The 22,330-nt window shown below is 35.1% G+C and overlaps 1 protein-coding gene across 2 annotated transcripts in view; it reads right to left on the bottom strand.

The window, feature by feature from the left end:
• LOC309399160 (ABC-type organic anion transporter ABCA8-like) overlaps positions 1-22,330 on the bottom strand; it is a 79,642-nt gene that overhangs the window by 31,086 nt on the left and 26,226 nt on the right. For both annotated transcript variants that reach the window (XM_081966707.1, XM_081966708.1), the window contains 13 exons: positions 21,512-21,644; positions 18,750-18,921; positions 18,317-18,375; positions 17,049-17,159; positions 16,097-16,272; positions 10,489-10,608; positions 8,700-8,838; positions 7,465-7,555; positions 6,362-6,501; positions 5,189-5,305; positions 3,343-3,532; positions 2,360-2,523; positions 1,003-1,130 (listed from right to left, as the gene is read on the bottom strand). In XM_081966707.1, coding sequence (XP_081822833.1) covers positions 1,003-1,130; positions 2,360-2,523; positions 3,343-3,532; positions 5,189-5,305; positions 6,362-6,501; positions 7,465-7,555; positions 8,700-8,838; positions 10,489-10,608; positions 16,097-16,272; positions 17,049-17,159; positions 18,317-18,375; positions 18,750-18,921; positions 21,512-21,644 — 1,740 coding nt within the window. The remainder of the gene's footprint in view (positions 1-1,002; positions 1,131-2,359; positions 2,524-3,342; positions 3,533-5,188; positions 5,306-6,361; positions 6,502-7,464; positions 7,556-8,699; positions 8,839-10,488; positions 10,609-16,096; positions 16,273-17,048; positions 17,160-18,316; positions 18,376-18,749; positions 18,922-21,511; positions 21,645-22,330) is intronic.

The following is a 22,330-nucleotide window of genomic DNA, read 5'->3' as shown; positions in this document are numbered from 1 at the left end:
CAGGTAGTAATATTTTATTTGGGGGGGTTGTTTCAGAGGGAAGAAAGAAAGAAAGAAAAAGAAAGAAAGAAAGAAAAACAGCACAGCAATTTAGGGCAAGAAGGCTACTCAGAGGTCATCTAGTCCAACCCCCTGCTGCAGCAGGAAACCTTACAATATTTTGGTGCCTCTAACAGAGAGGAAAATTGCCAGAAAGGAGAGGCAAAGCAAGTCCTTGATTTATGGCTACAATTGAGCCCCAAATTTTGGTTGCTAAACAAGAGCGTTAAGTGAGCTTCACCACATTTTACCCAATCTATGATATCTCCTGGCGAGTGACATCAAGTTGGTCACACCCAACCAGTCACATGACCACCAAGCCACACTCACAAAATAGGCTATGCCCACATAATAGGTAGTTAAAAAATTGAAACCCACCCTGTGTAACATGATCACATTTGGTGAGCTCAGCAACTAGCTCACTGTTACAGATATTTGCAGCAATTTGAGGGGCTTTTTGGCAAAAAAAAACCTCTCAGGGAAAATGGATTTGTTTAACAATTATCATAATCACTTAGCAGTTGCTGTGGTTGATTAACAACTGTCAATAAGAAAGGTTATAACGTTGAATTTTGTCACGTAATTCCTCGACTTATGACTCTAACTACTTATGTCCATAATTCCAGGCTCATTCATAGTCATAAGGACTACCTGTAAAAGCAAGGAACAATCATTTTTTCTGTTCTTCTAAATTTGATATCCTACTAACATGGTTGAACCCTAAATATAATAAAATTATATTAATTCAAATTATATATATATATATATATATATATATATATATATATATATATATATATATATATATATATATATATATATATATATATATATATATATATATTCATTCTATTTAATATATAATTAAAAATATATTCCTAAAAGGCAGTTATAATCTCCACAATCAATTCCATTAAATCCCTTGTTTCATTTTCCAAAAAGAGGGAAAGAATTCAATGTTACCTTCTCTTCGATGTCTACTTGTATGGCCCCATTGTGAACCAGCTGGTCACCGATATTGTTACCTGAGATTACATCCATCAGAATGTTCTGATTCTTTACTGCCTGGACAAAATTATCAATTTTTTCACCTGGAAAATAAAACAAAGAGGGACAAGATACATTTATGGCGTATTTATTTTCCAAACAAAGAAGAGAGTACCAAATAATCAACAATACAATATTTAAATATAATCATACCTAATACTCCATTCACATTTAAATGTAGATTAGGATGGAGAACTCTGACCCTCTACCTTTATTAAATTCTAAATCTGTCTGTCTGTCTATTTAGTGAGATTTTGGAAGTAATTATAAAGAATCCTTGCCATGGGAAAATGTTTTTGTTCTGAATTCTTTAAAAAAAAGTCTTTAAAAATTGGGCACTAGCAGGAACTAGAAGGAACTAAAGATTACAAGCAATGGAGATTGCTCACATCTGACTTATAAATATGGTGTAAATCAAACTATTTTAACATTGGACATATTGAATGATGCTTTTGAACAATGGACACAGAAATCAGTTTATTGAGAATATCTATCTCTATAGATAGACTGTAGTTTAAAAGACATTATGGAAGAGGAACAAATTTTACCTGGCAAAACTGACACTGATTTGAACGTTTTTTTAAAAACAACTGGATATAAAGATGATAAGAAAAATATGTCATATGGACATAAAAAAGAAACTGGCAAATGTCTTAATACATAAAAGCACTGTATAAATAAAGCAAGAGAGTGACTTGAATTGTTTTTTTATATTGGATTTACAAAAGAGGCCTGTTAAAGCTTTGAAAATTTTTATGAGAAGGGACAAAGAAAAAACTAAAAGAAATGAAGTTCTAGGACATTACTCGAAGGGACTAAAAAGTTCAAGATGGTTAGAAGTAAAAGGAAGGAATATAAAGTTGGTTTATTTGATCATGGTTAAAATGTTATTATCTCTGATAACCCTTAATGGAGTTTTGCTGATCAGGACTGAAACAAGGTTTTAAGGATTTGTTTATAGATAAGATATGGGATATATCAAAATCTAAGGGACTGGTTTAGACAAAACTCAGCAGCACTTTTTCGTGCGGCTGTTGATAAAAGTGGGATCACCAACATGGATCACCAATGTCCGATGATGGATATAGCACAGGAAAAAGAAGAAGAATGGGATATAGGAAGAAAAGAATATTTGTTGTATTTCAATATATAGTGATTTTTTTGTTTCTGTTGTTTCTTTTCTTTTGTTTATTTCTTATTAGTTTTTATCATTATGTTTATAATTTGTAATATAAATACTATGAAAAAAGAACATTATATTCCTCACCCTTACCTGTGTTGTTAAGGATCAGAAGTCCAGAGTTTTCCTTGAATTCCCACTTTCCCGGCTGAAAGTATAACCCAGGATGAAGCTCTGCATAATGCATGGTCAACGAAACACCAAAGTAAGCAGTATAAATTATATATGGTAATATAATGATTCCAGAAATTAGTAAACTGTAATAAAAGAGAAATACAAATTAAGCATAATACAGATGTGAAATCCGACAAGTGTCATTCTAGTTTATTAAACTAGGCATTCTAGTTTATTAAACTGGGCACAGTGAGAACAACATTATTTAGAGGAAAAGTGATCTTTATTAATTCCCCTGAGTTTTGAGCCACTGAGGAAAACTAATTGCAGCCCTATCTATTTAAAAATCTTAATTTGTTTTAAAAAATAGTTTACTGTACATGAAGCCAATGGCATCCTGGTAAACAAAGCAAGTCTTCCCCAACCCATAATTTTGTATATTTTACAGTTTTATAGTATCTTTATATGAGGAAAAGTAGCTGTACTTTCTACAAAAATGTATAATTTGTCAACGAGTAACATGGACAGAGCAACTTCACTGGATTAAAAACCCAATTAACAAAATCTGATATTTTCAGAGTGAAATAGGATTATAGGAAAAATTTATCTTAGGTTTTTGTCTTTTTATTTGAACAAATAACCAGGGGATCATCCATTCACTCTCTCTGAGATCATAATTGGTCTTCATCCTTGGAGGTTTTTTTTTATATCCTTGGACCCTTTAATGATCATTAAGAGAGAGGGAGAGGGAGGGAGAGGAAGAATGGGGAAGAGAGGGAAGGAGATGAAGAGAGGAGAGAGAGAAAGGGAGAGAAAGGAAAGAACATGGGAGGAAGACCTTTATTTTGTTCAAGATTCATGCAGGCAAGTTTTCACTTCAATCAAGGCATATATTTTGGCCCTTATTCCCTAAGAAGATTGCACATTCAGCATGCTTCAAATATAACTAATAGATCACTCACAGGGCTCCCCAGATTTTCCATTCCCTCTTGAGATTTAAAAAGTGCATTCTTGCAATGGCACAAACTTGTTGTCTCCAGAGTTTTAAGCCCTTCACTGTCACTTTTCCCATCTCTGACAATAACAGCAGATCCTGTTCCATTTCATCCTTTCCTGGTTCTTCTCCTTCCCCTTCATGATGGACTCCATAATCTAAGGTAATTTTCAACATACAATCAATGTGCTTATTTCAGTTGAAGAAAGTCTTCATTTTCTAACCTTCATCCCTCCCTTCTAGCTTCTCACAGCCAAATCTCTTCATTGTACTCTTCGCAATTTCTCTTCAATTATTACCCTAAGGTACTTACAGTAGCTGGGATACGATCTGAGGAAGGAAAATAGCAAATTTAAAGTCAGGCATTATGGAGGGGTGGGATCTTAAAGAAATATGTAAAATGTTGAAAACTATGCGTGAATCATTTGTGTTGAGAAAGGATTATAATTTGAATTTTATGGAAAGAAATGAAATTGAACACCCTATGATAGAAAAAGCAAGAAAGAATGAGAGAAATAATAAGCAGATAAAGGATCTCATTGGACTTAATAGAGACATAAAGAAGAGGGAAGAACGTATCCCAATAAAAAAACAAAAAAAGGGAAAAGGAAAGAAAAGAAAAGAATGGAACGGACAGGCAGCATGATGAAAGAAAGAAAAGAGTTCACTACGGGGGGAAATATAATAAGAAAAGAAAAAGGGGAAATAGGCTGAGGAGACAAAAGGAAATCATGAAGAAGTTACGACAAAAGTTCAGAGATTGGGATTTAAGATTTTCTTAAAATAAATGGAAAGGAAATTAATAAATTGGTAGATGAGAGGGGGGAAGGTGGAAAATGTTTGTAAAGCATATACTATTGCGAACTTTAATTAACTGTAACACTGAAATGTAATATGTGTGTATGATATAGAAAGGATTATAAGCAAAAAAGAATTAAAGGTAAATTAACTAAGGTGAATAAAGATAGTAAGCCAGCTGATACGTATCAATAATGGAAGGTGAAATGATTATGCCGAGTTACAAATAAGAAAAATATTAGTTGGGAAAGTTATCAGAAGAGGGGGGAAAATGGAGGGAAAATGTGGAAATACATCTAATAATGTATAGTTAAAATTACAAGATGAAACAAAATAGTGGCGTTTAATGATCCAAAAATATGTAACAGCATGATGAAGATAGCGGGAAGTTTGAATCTGTCTTGCACTGCATCCAAAAAAAGAGGTTGTTATGAGGGGGGGGGGGGAGAGGAGAGGAAACAATTAGAATTCGTATAAAGGTATACATTTAAAGAAAAAACTAGCAATATGGAAAACACTTTTTTCACTTCTTTTGTTGGGAATATAATTATCAATTCCATTGATATTAAATGGGGTTTGCTATAAGGTGGAAATAAACCATGTAAAATAGAGAATGGAAGGGAGATAAAGAAAGCGAAAGAGGGAGAAAGGAGACAGGAGAGAGGGAAGTAGAAGGGAGGGAAAAAGCAGGAGAGAGGAAAGGTGTGGAAAGAGAGGAGAGGGAGAGAGCAAGGGAAAGTAGAGAAGAGAGAGAGGGTAGAGGGAAGAAGAAGATAGGGAGGAAAAGAGAAAGAGAGGAGAAGACGAAATAGACTATAATATGGTGTATGGAAAGCAGAAGAGCAAACAAAAATAGAAGAGGCTTAATGGCAAAAGAATTGATATACTATTGAATACACAAAAATGTTTGTTAAGATGTATAGGTATGCTTTGGATTATATTATATGTACGTTAAAAAAATAAAAAAAACTTTTTTTCTCAAGTATTTACAGCAGAAGATATTCCAAATACTTTACCGTCACAATTTTTTTCATTTCCTTCTAGTTTCAAGAAGACATCTTCCAAAGTTGTCATAGTAACTCCATAGTTAACTATTCCTAGATCTGTCTGTTGATCGATTTCACTGAACAAATCTGAGTGGACAAAAACAAATCACATGCTTGACTTTGATTTGTCCTTCTAATTTAAAATAAGGTTTTAAATTGAGGTCTAAGGAGCTGCCACAAAGAAGAGGGAGTCAAGCTATTCGCCAAAGCACTTGAAGGCAGGGCAAGAAGCAATGGCTGGAATCCAGGGGTGAAATCCTCTGAAGTCTGCTACCTGTTCGCTTCCTGTGTGCATGCAAGCATGCTCACCGCAGGTGCTAAGAAGACTTTTCTGAGTCTCCAAAGGTAAGTAGAACAGCGAGGGAGGAAACAGCTGTGCCATGCGATTTAGATTCGCTAGAAAGCAAGATTTCCTGCTTTCTAGGAATATAAATAACACGGCACAGCTGATTGTCGCACAGCTGATCGTCGGAAGTTTTTAAAAAAACTTTTTTTTAGCATTTTTTTTACTACCAGTTCTGGTAGTAAAAAAAATGCTTTAAAAAGTTCCAATAATCAGCTATACCACACAATCGTCAAAACTTTTTTTAGCACTTTTTTACTATTGATTCGCCTGAACTGATAGTAAAAAAGTGCTTTTAAAAAGTTCTGAGGATCAGCTGTGTGACAATCAGCTGTGCCGCTCGATCGAACTTTTTTAAAACTTTTTTTTACTACCAGTTTGGGTGAAATGATAGTATTTTTTACTAGTGGTTCAGATGAACCAGCCCGAATCAGTAGCATTTCACCCCTGATGGAAAGTTATGAAAGAGAGACCCAACCTAGAAATAAAAAGAAATGGGTGTGAATGTGTAGAATGGCTTGCCTTCAGAAATTGTGGGTGCTCCATTACTGGAGGTTTTTAAGAGAGTTTGGAGAGCCGTTTGTCTGAAATGATATAGGGTCTCCTGCTTCAGCAGATGGTTGGATTAGAAGACCTCTAAGGTCCTTTCCAGTTCTCTTATTCTGTTGTAAGAGTTCACCATAATTTTAATTAGGTCCATTGGCATATAATAGAAAGCAAGTTAAATTTGTGTGACTTCAACTATATGGGCTCTTTCAGAAAAGAGTAACTAAATTCATTTTTATTTACTCAAAAATTACCTGGAAATTTATTCACATGTTCTGAAGGCAGGATGTATCTCAATTCATTTTCACGTTGTCCTGATAATTTCACAGAAGGAATATAGTGTTTAACCAGTGACGTTGTTCTTTCAGAATCACAAATTTCATTTATCTGCATCCTGTGCATGTTAAACAAACATTCAGGCAGGCAGCAATGACTAAGTTGCATTTTTCCCCAGTAAATAAACACTTGAATTTATGGAGCTCATTTTTATTTTCATGTATTATATTCTGTTTTTGTTATAAACCTTATATAAGCCATCCAGAATCACAAACTGCAAGATGGACAATCAAATGAATTATTTAAATACATATACATGCACATATAAAATATATCCTTATAATATGCTAAATTATATAAAATATCAATGCATAAAATATTCTGATTTAATGGACACTCAGCTTTAACATGCATCACATTTCCCACAAAATTGTCTAAACTGAGAGGTTCCTATATTTGGGGAAATCAATTAAGTAAGAATCTGTTAATTTCTGACCAAATTCAATCTATTAAAAGTTGGCTAAATTTAAATCTAGTATTTAATTTCTTTTAGTATTTATCCTGTAGCTACGAAACACATAATGTGATGTTATCTTTTTGATATTTTATCTCAATCCCTCTTCCCCCTCATTCATAGAAATATGATTATTGCACCATATCACGTTTCATTAAATACACTTTTTCATAGATGCATCCTAACTATATAGCTAAATGTCATCTCCCAGCACCCCTCATTACTAATTGGGAGGGTTAAGATTGCTTGGAGTTTTAGTTTGGAAATTCTATAAGATCCCATATTAAACAGAGCTGTTAAATTAATAGCAGATTTATGTAGCATTTCAGTTCCTCGCTCAAACTAAAAATGTTTTTATAGATCTATTAAATTTGTCCATTTCTTTATTTTTAGATTTATATATTCCTCAATTACCATTTTGTCTTCAAACTTTAATAGAAACTTATAGATTCTAAGAATATCAGTATCCTCAATGAGGGCCACTTGCACACAGACTGCCTAGAATTGATAGGAAACAAACCACCATCGCCAAGCAAATAAAACACAATGCTGTCATAATTCTAGTACCTTAAATGATAGCCAATTCCCCACTTTTTCTTCAGGAACAGAGATGAGCCAACACAATTCAGGCTGCCATGGGAGATGAAAGCTTTGCGATCTAGAGAAACAGCAAGCAATAAGGTTTTTGTTGTTATCTGTTTAGCGGTACAAAGCCCTCTATGCCAAATTCCAACTGTAGAACGAATGGGCGTTTTAGAAAAGTAAGTCAGCAAAAGGAAAGCAACAAATATTACTTCAACATCCATTATTCCTTGTGAAAAGCCTATGTTTTGTAACTGATTTTTATTGCTATATAAATGCAGATTTGTTCCCTTGCAATAGGATAAGCCTACATAGTGCATGTCCAACCTGAATCTCCCATATTCCAAATTCCTGCTTCAGTACGGTGATCGCTGACTTGTCCCAGCTAAACTACAATCAGTCCAACCTAATTCTTGAAGTTGAACTTGCTTCCCAAAGTAAAATACTTTTTAGTAGGAAAGTCAAAATAAAATTATGAAAACATATAGTAATTTTGTTATTAGACTCCGAAACTGTACCCTGTTGGATGAAAATCCTTGAGAGAGAACACCTCAATCATTGTGCTATAAATGAATGCAAAGAAGGAATTTCCTTGTTGGACTGCAAGGAAAAAAGAATGAAGGGGACAAGTGGCAGTGGGCCTTCAAACTTGTTGAAGATAGAAGATAGGAAGAAGCGATGAGTGAGCTTAGTATGGAAAAAAAAACCATCAGATCGAATTCATTAAACAACATTCATTAAGTAGCACTAGCAACAGCAGTTAGACTTATACACCGCTTCACAGTGCTTTACAGCCCTTTCTAAGTGATTTACAGTATCAGCATATTGTCCCCAACAATCTCGACCCTCATTTTACTGATTTCGAAAGGATGGGAGGCTGAGTTGAGCCAGTTAGGATTGAACTGCTGGTTGTGGGCAGAGTTAGCTTGCAATGCTACATTCTAACCACTGCGCCCCCACAGCTCTTAGAAGATTTAGCATCCAACATTTTATTGGGGCTTCACAATGTCTAAAGTGGGCCCCAAACTTATGGAACACGGAACATTTGCATTAGGATGCTATATCAAGCAGTTATCTATGCAGTTCAAAAGAATTTTCTTCTACTAAATAGAAACAGAAAGAGGCCTCACAACATATACAGAAGTAATATACCTCTATTCCTCTTATTTTATGCTTGTTCCTATATTGTGCATTGCTTTATTATAGGAAGATCTACTCACCAGAGAGGATATCCGCTTCATCCATGAACTGGGTAGTTAACAAGATGACTCGACCTGCTTTTTGCTCGTTTAGGAGAGTCCATACTTGATGTCTAGAATAAGGATCCAATCCTGCAGTTGGCTCATCTAGTAATAAAACCTGCAGGTGAGAAGTACAAAAAGTACGTATTTTAAGTCCAATCGTATTGAGAAATGAATGGGAGAGAAATTATGCTATCAAATTTAGAGAAACCTGAATAGGTTTGGACTAAAGAATGTTTCATACATGTAGAAAGTTCAAGGTTGTATACTTCAAAGGTAGCACATTTGTGTTGGATGGAACTAATAATATATCCTCAAAAGGAGTGAAATGCTTAAAAACCACTGTAAGACAAAACCATGTATGAAGCACTATATACAGACAGAAATATAAGAATGGTGTCAACTCTAGAAATGACATTAGCTGAATCCATCCTTTTCTCTGCTTTGTTTTTTAGGTGCCACATAGGGGAGGAGGGGGACTTATGGAATGCAGAACAACAATAAGTCACCTGAGCACCAAGGCTAACCCAGTGAAACTTAGCAACAGCAGGAGGGCATAAGAAGCTCATCACCTGCTTGGTTGCCTGACGTGACCTATTAGCCAGTGGTGGCCAGTATCTATCAATTAATTATGCCAAAGCGCAGGAATTATTCAGAGTTGGCTTTACATTTGAACATGCCAATATGATGTGCCCAATAAACAGGATCTTTGAGAAAGGAACAGTGTCAGAGACTTGAACTGGCGCGGAGCTTTATTCAGAACCATGACAAATGGTTTGCAAGGGGCAGAGAAGCATGGAGAAATACAGCAAATTGTGATCAAAATTAGTTTGAATTACATTTTGTTTCTTTTTCTTGTTATTCCTTATTTTCTTTGGCTTCTTTCTTTTCTTTACTCTGTTTAATATTGTTTAGCCTAGGGAGGAGACTGCATGGGTAGTCTTTGACTTACAACCGTTCGTTTAGTGACCATCCAAAGATACAATGGCATTGAAAAAAGTGACATGACTATTTTTCACCTTTAATGACCATTGTAGCTTCCCTGCGGTCACATGATCAATATTTGGGCACTTGGCAACTGACTCATATTTATGGCCTTTGCATTGTCCCTGGATCATGCGATCACCTTTTATAACCTTCTGACAAGCAAAGTCAACGGGGAAGCCAGATTCGCTTAGCTATCATGTTACTAACCTAACAACTGCAGTGATTCATTTAACAATTGTGGGAAGAATTCACTTAATAACTGTTTTGCTTAGCAATGGAAATTTTGGGTTCAATTGGGGTCATAAATTGAGGGTTACATATATTATATGTATGTTATATATAATATTGAGAAATATCATTCAATATAGATGTTCAATTATTCTTTATGATTAAATGAGAAAATTGGAAAATCCATTGGCTTGAGAATAACCTTTATGAAATCTATTTTTTTGGCAACTAATAACTTAATAAATAAAATTAATCCAGATGAGAACATTTCCCTTTTCACAAAAAGCTCAAGCAAGTGTTAAGAAACCTCTGAGAATAGAATTCTATTTTTCAAAGAAATAAAGCCAGAGAAGAGTATACTAAATCCTTTTCTTTCCAATAGTTATTTCCTACTAGAAGAAAGGAATCAACTTACCGGTATATACAGAAAATTCTGCAAGTACATGTTTAAATTAGGGACTTCTATAATCTATACAAATCAAGGAAGGAAAGAAGGGAGGGAAAGAAGGAAAAATGTGTGCAATAGACTTTTTCTCCCATGGGTGGTTTTTACCTGTGGTTGTCCTAAGAAAGTAATTGCCAGAGTCAATTTTCGTTTCTGTCCACCACTTAAATTCTTAGCTTGTGTATTCTGAATGGCACTGATATCCAGGAGAGTCTGTATTTTTTCTACCTATAAAGAATAACAATGTATATTCATATTCATTTTAAGCAAATATTTTATTGCACATTTTTCCATACATATCTCTATCACAAGCTTAACAGATCTGTGACATTATCCATACAACTGGAATCAATATTGAATACATTATATACTTTCTATTTCCAAACGTTCTCACCCTATGTACATTTCCATTTCTTATTTCTATTGTCTATCCATTCATACCATTTCTCCCATACCGCATAGTATTCTGAATCATCCTTTCCCTTTAACTCTAATGTGAGTTTGTCCATTTCTGCACACTCATGTATTTTTTGGATTACTAACCCCTCTGGCGGAATACTATCATTCTTCCAATACTGTGCGAAAGCAATCCTTGCTGCCGTTATTATATGTAACATTAGGTATTTTACATTTCTATTGTACTTTGCATTGATTATCCCCAGGAGAAACATTTCTGATTTGAATTCTATTTGACATTTAGTTAATTCCTGCAGCGAATTCTGTATTTTCAATCAACATCTTTTCGCTTTGGGGCATGACCACCATAAATGAAAGAAGGTACCTTGTCCCTGTTTGCATTTCCAGCACCTTGGGTTTAAATTTTGGTACATCTTGGCTGGCGCTACATGCCAACGGTAAAACATCTTGTATTGATTTTCTTTATAGGCCACGGATTTCATAATTGTATAATTTTTGTTCCAAATTGTCTCCCAATCTTCTAATTCTATGTTGTGTCCAAAATTTTTGGCCCAGGCAATTATTGGTTCTTTTACAACCTCCTCTGCCCTATCAAATTTTAGTAAATAATTATACATTTTGGTTATTAATTTTCCCTCTGGGCCTACCAAGAGTTTATCTAATTATTGTGGTTGAATATCGAATCCATATTCCTCAGCATCCTTTTTATATCTCGATTGTAATTGTAAATATGGCCACCAGTCAATACGTATTCCTTGTTCTTTTAGGGGCTGATCGTTTTTGAGTTTCCCTTCGCAATCTAAAATTTCATTATACATTTTACCTATATCTAATGTGTTGGGATAAATCATAGCCTCTATGGTGGATAACCACCCGGGGATCTTCATATTGTGTTTTCTCCTTATGTCTTCCCAAGTTTATATCAACACATCCCTTATTTTACGGGATAGAGCCCTCCCTCCTCGATTCTGGTAGTTTTGCTTTATTCAACGCTTCATTACACATTTCCAATAATAATGGTTCTATTAATTCACCCATAGTTTTATAAATTTCCCCTGGAAGGCCATCTGGTGCCAGGGTCTTAATGTTTTTTTGTTTCTGGATTGCCTCTTTCAATTCTTCTAATGTTCTTTTCTCTTTTAATGGTGTTCTGTTGGTCTTTTCTTCTAGTGGTGGCAACCCTTTCCCCTTCAAATAATTACTTATTTTATCCTTCACTATTTCTTACTGCATATAGAGATTCTCAAAATATTTTTGTGTGATCCTCTTTTTCTCATCTTCATTGTTTTGTAAATCCCCCATTTCATTGTATAGCTGCTGTATTATCCTTCCTTCTTTTTCTTTTTTTCAATTTATACGCTAGCCATCTCCTTGTCTTGTTAGCATGCTCGAAAAAGTTTTGTTTGGTAAATTTTAGGTTTCTTGCCATATCATCTTGTTCTAATATATTTAATTTATGTTTTGGTAGAGCCAATATTTCTTTATTTTGTTCACTCCGTAATTCTTTTTGGAGTTGGTTTTCCAATTTTCCAATTTCTTCCTTTAATATATTATGCTGCTTCCATTTCTCTTTGTTTTTCTTTGCCATGTATGCTATTGTTATCCCCCTTATATATGCTTTCGTTGTATCCTATAGGTTTGATAGTGAGGTATGTTGTTTTTTAATTTTCTTCGAAAAACAGTGTCAATTCTTTTGTGATCCCTTGTGTAAATTCCGTCTCATTTAAAATCTGGGGGTTTAATGTTCATCTTCTCTTCTTTTTTTCTTTGGCCTCTCCATGTTTTTCAAGGGGGTTATGATCTGCCCACGTGTTTGGGAAAATCTCTATCTTCTCTATCCCTTTACCTACTTCCTTGTTCATCCATATCATGTTCATCCTCGACCATGATTTATGGGGGTCAGAATAAAAAGTATATTTATTTTCTTTTGGGTGCAAAGTTTCTCCACATATCTATCAAGTTCAATTCATCTGTCATCTTAAAAAAGTTTTTGGTAGTATGTTCCTTTTGCCTTGTTCTTTCTATCACTGGTATGGTCATTTTTAATATCCACTACCCCATTATAGTCACCCACAATACATAGGTTCCCTTGCCGATTCAATAATCTTTTCATATATTTTCTTGTAGTATTCTCCTTGGTTTTTATTAGGAGCATAGATAACTACCAACAATATTGTTCTTTGCACTATTATAACTTTCATCATTAATGTTCTTCCTTTTGGATCTGCATAGATTTATTATTATATCTAAATCAATTTATTATATTCTAAGTATTTTTCATCTTGTTTTTTAATGTGTACCTCTTGGAGGCACACAAAATCTGCTTTCTGTTTAATTAATTTTGTAAATATTTGTTTCCTTTTCACCAATGTGTTTAGTCCATTAACATTAATCGATAGTAATTTCAATTCTTCCATTCTCCTATTTATCTACCGGTTTCTGGCTCCTGTTGGTCCTTATACCTCCTTCTTCTTAGTGTTCTTTCTCTTCTGGCTTCCTGTTGTTGTTGTTGTTGTTCTTGACTTGTGTTCTCCAGCTCCGCCCTGCTACTATAGTCCTCTTCTACTCCCATCAATTGATCATATAGTTCCTGGGTCTTAGCTAAGTTATCAATTTTGATCTTTTTGCCCTGCCAGGAGACAAGCATTCCTTCCAGGAGTAGCCACCTAAACAGTATGTTCCGTTTGTTCAATTGTGAGGCCAAAAAGCAGTAATCTCTTCGTTGCTCTCGAACTCTTCTGGGAACTTGTTTCAGGGTGATAATTTCCTTATCTTTGTATACCATTGGTTCTTCTCGAGTTATTTTATATATTATGTGCCTGACCTTTTTTCGAGAAAATCTGATATGTACCTCTCTGGGCAGTCTATGGCGCCTAGCATAGTTGGTTTGGATTCTATAGATATCATCCAATTCATTCAGAATTTCATGTTTGTCTCTTTGAAGTGATTCAGTGATTTACTCTGCCATTATCTGTCCTAGGTCTTCCTCTTTGGCCTCTGTCATGTTCTGAAATCTTAGGTAAAAAGCTGCCCGGTCCATTTCTAAATGGATTAGTGAGTCCTCTAAATCCTTGTTCAGTGCTGTCATCTTTTGGTCAACCAATTCCAGTTTTTGGTCAGTTTGTTCCATTTTGGTTTCCACTGGTTTTATTTTTTTGTTCATTTTTCTGGATTGCTTCTTGGATTGACACCATTTTATCGTGCAGTTTCTGAACATCATTTTTCATTTCTCTGTGGTTTTTTGACATTGTTTCTTGTAACTTCACCATTGTATCCTGGATCATTAACAAGGTGGTCTGCATCATTTGCATATTTGGCACTGTGTTGGTGTTCTCTGTGTTCTCTCTTTGATTGTTCATTGGTTTGATGCCATGGCCATTGTTATCGTTGGGTTTGATGCAGCTTTTTTCCCTGTCCTCAGGGTTGTTGTTGTAACACTGGTCATTTCTTTGTTTTTTTATTTTACTTTGTTCTCCAAGAATTATATAAATACTTTCCCAAATTACCATCAACTATTTACCTGTAAATAGTTCCTCTCCGTGCTACTACCAAGTAGCTTGTAGTGCTGTTAGTATATTATTAATATATATCTCTGCTATTAGTCAATTTAATCTGATCCAGTTATTCAGTATATAATTAAGGCTATTGTAGATATGGATATGCATATAATAGATATAAAAATTCTATATATATATATATATATATATATATATATATATATATATATATATATATATATATATATATATATATATATATTTTATATGTTAATCATAATATATGGTAATATAAATCTATAAGGTAATCAGTATGTATATAAATTTAGTTGTAAGTAAAGATGTAAGGATAGATATTAGTACCTCAGTTAATCAATCAATCTATAAAACTATAAATATAAACACAAATCTCAGTTTCAATAATATGAGTAAAGATGTAAGTAAATAGATAAATAACTATATAATTCCTGGTGTAATATAATTTTAGGTATAGACAGTTAGTTGGTTCTGATTGTTGGTTCCTGGGTTACTTACGTAACCACTTTATATTTATGCTAAATGTGTATAAATATTTCTTTAAATATTCTTAGTCAATTTGATAAATGAATAGCTGGTCCCTTGGTAACATTACAATCAATGTCCAGATAGTTGTTTTTCCTTGCTCCTCCTTGGTCCTTGGTTAATATCCTATTATATTATTTTTATCCTCTTTAATCCATTCCTCCTACTTATTCAACTCCAAGTCCCTCTGCTCCCTCTCCGCTTTAATTTTGGTCTCTATATGTTTCTCTTCTCTCTTTCCATCATTTAAGAACGTCAATTTCTTCCTCCAGCTTCCGTCTCTGATACTCATCTGCTCAGTTCCCTCTCGCCGCCATTGTTCGCGGAAGCCCACACTCGCCGTTCCTCACCCTTCTTACTTTTCTCCTGTCGCTCAGGCTCACTGAATCACTCTCTCCACTCCCCCTTCCTCCACTTCCTTCTCCTGTTGATCTCTCTGTTTCAAGATTTTTTGCCCTTTCTCCTCTATTCAGTTTTTATGGTAACTTCCGTATGCTGAGTCACTGCTCCTCCTGCTGGGTCACCACTTGTTCTTCAGGGAAATCCCACTTCAGTTGGAGCTATCTTCTTTTCTGAATAACTAGGACTTAATTTTACAGTCAATTATTGCCATTGCAGCTCTGGGATTTCGACCAAATAGATGTCACAGTCTCTTAAGTAAATCTTCTCTTCTTCAGTCTCTCTGGCCTGTCACGGCCTTGGGTCCACAATAACACAATGACAGACACTTTCGCGTTGGGTTGGCAGGGGTTTCCTTCATCGCAAAGGGTGATCGCCTTTCACCTTGTTGCAGGCTTCCCCTCTATTCCACTTGCTCTCCAAAGAGGTCACTGCGCCCCCGAGAGGTCAACAAACGCAAAATATTTGGGGTCTATGAATGGAGACCGTTCTCTTTTCCCGGCACCACTGTGACGTCTCCACTGGAAGCCCCATTCATATTCAACTCTGTTAATTTTCTTAGCATGTTTTTCAGTCTCGGCTGATTGGAAATGAAAGTGCATTCTATCAATAGGCATACATTTTATAAGGGTTTGGATCTTAACTTATTTGAAGAGCAGAGATTGTTTTTCACTATAGTCACTATTGCTTACTAAGTAGAACTGCTGTGGTTTGCTCCCCCAGGTGAGCTCGAGAATCCTGATGACATGGCTATAAAGCAATTGCGTTTCTGTACCTTTCTTGCCTATTCCTCTCTCCTTTTCAACCCCGACTCAGTTATATTCTTCTGAATATATGCTTACCTCATTTTCTATATCACTGGATGGTATCCCCTTTATTTTAGCAAATGTCTTTAAATTTTCTTTCACTGTTAAATATTCAAACTGAATATTGAACTGTGGACACACAGCACTAAATTGCCTGATTTGTTCCATCTCTTTCCTCTCAGTGATATTGTACTCCAAAATGGTTGCAGAACCTGTAAGCATTAACCAAAAAAAAAAGTATGTGGTGAGTTTTAACCCTGTGTAATATTTTAATAGAGGATGATGCATGTTCTCTCATTGTATGGAAATAATAACAATGTTCAAAAAGATTGTTTCCAGAGTTTTATTCTACCTAGGAAAGTATCTTTAAGCCCTGCCCTAATGAATCTCTTCGTCCCAGTACAAAGGAGAAGTAGAAAGGAGGTGAAAGGAGGAGCATACATTGGGGAGAGAGATAATTTGCAGGGGAAGAGCAAAAGATCTCCTTCCTTAATGAGCCAGAGGAAAAACTGCACTGGGTGAAGAAAACCTCCTGGGGACAGAACAAGCCCTTAATTCTCAGGGAAGCAAATCCCCAAACAATCTATGAACTACTTTCTTAAATATAATGAAGCAAAAACAAAACTAAGCCTACAAATTCTAAGCATGCTTGAGAGTAAATTTGCACAAAGTACATAATGGAACTGGTGTTTGTTTGTGTTGATTCTCAGTGGTTTAGGTGATTGTATTACAATTTGAAGGGCTCATGAGGATTAACAATGGAGGATTGTAATCATGATAAACTGTAGGGGTAGCTTGCCTCTGAATGCCATTTACTGGACAGCAGAGAGGACTATTCCCCCCCATATCTTAGTTGGGGCTGCCAAGAAGGATGAGGTTGGCCATTGTGAGCTGATTGCTCCATCGTCTGGTCCAGATGAACTCTTTTTATGTTAATTAGATTGGGATTAGACTTGCATCTGACCTCTTCTTAAAGTCTAATTCTTACCATCAGTTGACTTAGAAAGTCCACCAAGGATGTTTATCAATGTTGTTTTTCCAGCTCCATTATGACCAAGAATTGCAGTGATCTGCCCTTCATAGATATCCAAAGACAAGCCTAATGTAGAAGAACATGTGTTAGCTCTAAAAGTCCAGCGATATATGAAGTTTCAAGAGAAGAATGCAAGCTGCTTTCTAAACTGATTTTGGTTTTCACTGAGCACTGCCCTGCCATTGATAAAAATAACCAAGCAAAAGTTCTGAAGGATTTGCTGAGAATAAAAAGACAGCTTAGAGCTAAGCAAAGAATCAAGTTCAATATGTGCCTCAATTGATTCTTGTTTCTAGGCAGTCCATGATCTCAAAATGCTATCTGCAAAATGGGCATTTTAAATCCTTGGTCAACCTGCCCAATCCTTGTAGAAGAAAAGTATTTTCTAGTTCATTCAGGTATTTTATTCAATGAGCATAATCTCAAAAACAGTATTTTTGTCCCAAACCCTGTAATAAATTTCAGCTAATAATAATTTTTTCTTCTTTCCTGGGAATCTTTATATATATCTTCCCAACAAATTGTTGTGCATCTCTCTATAAGAGCTTAGTGATTTCCTCTCAGCATCTATTGCCAGTTAGGATGCTGATGGAAACCCTAGGAAAAGAGATGCAGATGGACCTTGTAAAACTGCATGAACTTTATGTACTACCCGCTGAAGAGGACCTCAAGATTTTTTTTCCAGAGGAAATTACATGTTTGTCAGCAATCTTTTATCAGGTGTCAGATTCCACTATGCCATGTCACCTAAAAGCTTTGGTCCACTCATGTTTTAAAGTTTTAAAACACTGTAATTTTGTGAGGTTAGTCAAATTTCATGAATGTTTGTTTCCCTCTGGACATCTGAAAAATATTCACGAAATATTAGTGCTCATATTTAACATATTACAAGATTTCAGCATTTTCACCCCCCAAAATATGAAATCTTATATCAAAATAAGGTTTTTCTACTGCCTTTTTAAAACAATCTCCCAACATTTTGGATATTTGTAATTTTGACAATCCTTAGACAGGAAGTTGCAGCAATGTCAACAAAGTGCTATCATGGACAGCCAAGCATGGACTATCTGTACAAAGCATTCTTAAGGCTGATTCTTGGGTTAAATTTCAAACTAAAGGGCAGCATAAATATTCAAAGCCAATACTATGTTAGAGCAAATCCTTCTTGAATTTGAAGGAAGAAAATTAAGCGGAAAGGATTAAGACATGCAAATATTTCTTACCTCTCAAAGCTTCTGTGTGTGTTTTTTCCACTTTATATGTTTTTTTAATGTTATTTAATCTAAAAAAAAGGGAAATGTTGAACTTTTTAAATATTCATATATTATTCTCATAAATGTGATCTTACAATGCACCACTCCAGGGGGGGCGGGGTTGAGCAATACATGAATCTTATGCTTAACTTTAGTCATGTCACTGGAAATATTACATGAATTACATGAATCCAGTTTGGATTTCAGTAGTGATATATTTCTTATTTTAGTTTACTTTTTTGAAGGAGACCCTTAATATTCTCCGAATGCACTGTCTAGATTGTCTTGAATAGAGACATTCAAGTTGAGGCAAGATTTATGAATAAGAAAAATTTACAGTATGGTCCTGTTAGAATACCTTCAACAACTCCAAATATTCAATGCCATATTTCTAGTCTCTTACCGAATGGCTTCCTTCCCATCAAATTCAGGAGGCACAGGTTCAATATTTTCTCTGAAAATATTTCCATGACTTTGTTCATTTCTAGGAACATCATTGGTGTAAGGCTTTCTTGATTTAAGCCAATAGTTCTTCTTCAAGAAAAATAAGGGAGGATAAGGCAGCCCATATTTGTCTAAAAGATATTTTTAAAGAACATCAAATTCTCATACGTCTGTAATAACTATACATTCTTACAAACACAAGCAAGAACATTCCAGCCATCCATCATCAGTCAAACAAGATCACAAGTTGCCTGTTTGAAAAACTGAAAACATTAAAAATTTCTTTTTAAAAGACAGAAGAATTGGAACCAGAAAGACTTGTGCCTATTCTAACTGAGCAGGACTCCATAGAAGTAAAAAAGAATGGGGACAAAGCTATGTTATTGCTTCTCTTATCACTAAACTGTAAGATTAATCCAGAGTACTATATGCATTCAATCATAGTTGCTCCTGATCTTTCTACAACGGTGCTTTTGGTATCTCTTCTATTACTTCATTTCATGGAGCAACTCAATAAATCAACTGAAATATATACAAACACCCAGGAGCAATGAACAGCACAAGCTACTCAGGACTAATCCTACCCAGGCTGTTGTCACTTGCTCATTAGTGGTAAATAAGGCTTAAAATTAAACTGCCATCAGAATCTCAGGACATTCTTTAAACATCCTTGGAAAATCAAGAGAATCCATCAAGCACTTGGGTGGACCAATCAAATAATCTCTGATTGCTTACTGAGGGAGAAGCACCAGAATAGTCCAACCAAAGAAAATATTTGATTATGGTAGAATACATTCTGAAATGTATTGGCAGGTGCAAATGACTAGAAGCATTCATTGAGTTCAAAGCACAGAATAGTTTATTATTACTATCTGTACATAAGAATCAAGGGAATTCACCTGGGTGGCAATACAATGACTCCAAACTTATAACATGTTTTACTCCGCTTTCCAGCTCAGCCTGCTCTTTTCCTATATGTATCCTTCAATAGTAATGAATGGCAGTTTCACTTGTAGGACAGCTTGCAGCATTAAAACAAACTTAAAAACAAACAAGCCCAAGGTTCTGTCAGGCAACATTATAATTAGAAGTGGCTTTCTTACCAAACAAATAATTCTTAATTTTATGGAAATGCTTAATTTCCATAAAAGATTAAAAGAAATTATATGCAGGGAAGTGTAAAAGGATACTGCCATTGCAAAAGTGTAAATCTACCTTACAAAATGATCACAAAGTTTGTTTTTCAATGACTAGCAGTGATAAGGAGTGCACCTTTGTAAATTTATCCTGGATGTCAGAATTAAGGCACTATATCATTTCATATCATATCAACAAGAGAAACTAACCAAAATCAAATTTTAAATTCAGAACAATGTGAAACAAGTACAGAATTGAAACAAAGGTCAGAATCTCAAGAGGCCAATTTGGATTTTCAAGAAACATCAGATCAAGTAAATTTAAAGATTTAGAGAAACAATTGAATGTTAGTGATGAGAGTACTTCACTGTCTACAGGATCTGAGCATGGCAGACATAGTGAAGAGAAGAGGAGGTCAAATACTGGAATTAATATTGGATTTCTTATAACAGATGTGCCTTCCCAATTGGATATAGAAAACTTTGTTTTTAAAGATCATGTTGACTAAAACATTTCCTAAAATCTATTTGCTATCTATAAACTGGTTTTTCCTGAAAGTATTCTAACATTTTGAAGCTTAAATTATGAAAAACATGACCAAAATTGGCTTGTCTGGAGGGAAGTTAAACAAGCATTATTTTGCTTTCCTTATCGATTATTTTGGAACAAGATTTATTGCAGCATTAGCTCAGCATCTAAGTCTATGGTTGCATCAACAAAAGGATGGTTTTGTTGACATTATTAATTTATGTGTCCATGTGTAGGTGAGGGGGGGGGGCATATTAGTCTTGTTCCAGTACTTAATAATCCTCTTGGCGGCCCTCGCTGGCAATGATAAGGAGCGCACCTATGTACTATTCTAAATTTATCCTGAATGTCAGAATTAAGGCACTGTATCATTTTGGTTGTGCATTTTGTACTGAGTTTTTAAAGAGATTTTGGATGAAAATAGAATAGGGAACAAAGATCTAAAATGCAGACTATCTGTATTTGAAGCAGTGGTGGGATTCAGCCAATTCGCACATATTGGGAAAACCGGTTGTTAACTTTCTAAGCAGTTCAGAGAACCAGTTGTTGGAAGAAATCTCCTTTTGTTTTTTCCCACTTTACAGGGCTAATCCTGTAAGGAAGGCAGGAAGGAGACATTCTGATATTGTTTCCAATCTAATCTTATCTTTATTTCCCTGCTTACAGAAACTGCCTCTCTGGTTAACCCTTATTACATTGTAACAGCTAAGGTGAAGCGCCCATCGTCACCTGAATGACATTGAGTTGGCCACGCCCACATGGTCACATGACCCCCGAGCCACACCAACCCAGCTGGTCATTAGGGCACAGAACCAGTTGTTAAATTATTTGAATCCCATCACTGATTTGAAGGAACAAATTGTACAGTATGTAGGAAATTAAAATGCACTATAAGCAAATAAATCTAAAAAAAACATGGATTTCCTTTTTCATAAAGATTTTTGCAGACAAACTGCAGTACTAATTTATATGATCAATTCCTGAGAAGTACACCTGAAATGCAATTTGCAGAAAGGCAGTCTGCTAATCATCATACATTTGTCACCATATGCTTACCAGGGACAATCTTGTCAAAATATAAAGTCAGCAGCATATATAAAACAATATCAAAAAGCAAGAATAAAATGAATGGTTCGGACATTATCTCTGACAAACTGAAGGATCTTCCATATTTTTGGAAATGAAAAACCTGCATGAAAACACAAAGTCCACACTGTCATGAATAAACACCAGGCAAGAAAGAACAAATATTTGGAATCTAATGAAACCTTTAACAAATCAAACTTTAGCCCCCTAGAAACTTAGGCGTGAACTCAGTCTATGAAATAAAATAACGAAATAGAATGGAATCAAAAGCCATTTTGTATTTATCCAGAGTTATTTGTAGATTATGTAGCATAATAGAAATAGAAAGATAGAGTAAGGGCTAGGATCTCTGTATTACAGGTAATCCTCAAGTTACGACCACAACGGATCCCAAAATTTATGTTGCTAAGTGAAACTTTTGTTAAGTGACTTCACCCCATTTTACAACTTTTCTTGCCACAGTTAAGTGAATCATTGCATGGTTGTTGAATAAATCTAGCTTCCTCTATTGACTTTGCTTGTCAGATCATTGCAAAAGCACATGACCCCAGGACACTGCAACCATCATAAGTATGAACCAGTTGCCAAGCATCTGAATTTTAATCACATGACCATGGGGATGCTGCAATGCTTGTAAGTGTGAAAAAAGGTCTTAAGTCCCTAACCCTAACCTTTTTTCAGTGCCATTGTATCTTTGATCACTAAATGAACTGTTGTAAGTTGAAGACTACTTGCATCAGTGACATGCAGTCAGGTGAGGCAAGTGAGGCCGCACCTCTCATCATGAAA

This window comes from Natrix helvetica, assembly GCF_964273705.1.
Source record: "Natrix helvetica genome assembly, chromosome: 1".
NCBI classification, from domain to species: Eukaryota; Metazoa; Chordata; class Lepidosauria; order Squamata; family Natricidae; genus Natrix; species Natrix helvetica.
The sequence above is the reverse complement of the archived record's forward strand: the minus strand, read 5'-3'. Positions and strand labels throughout refer to the sequence as shown.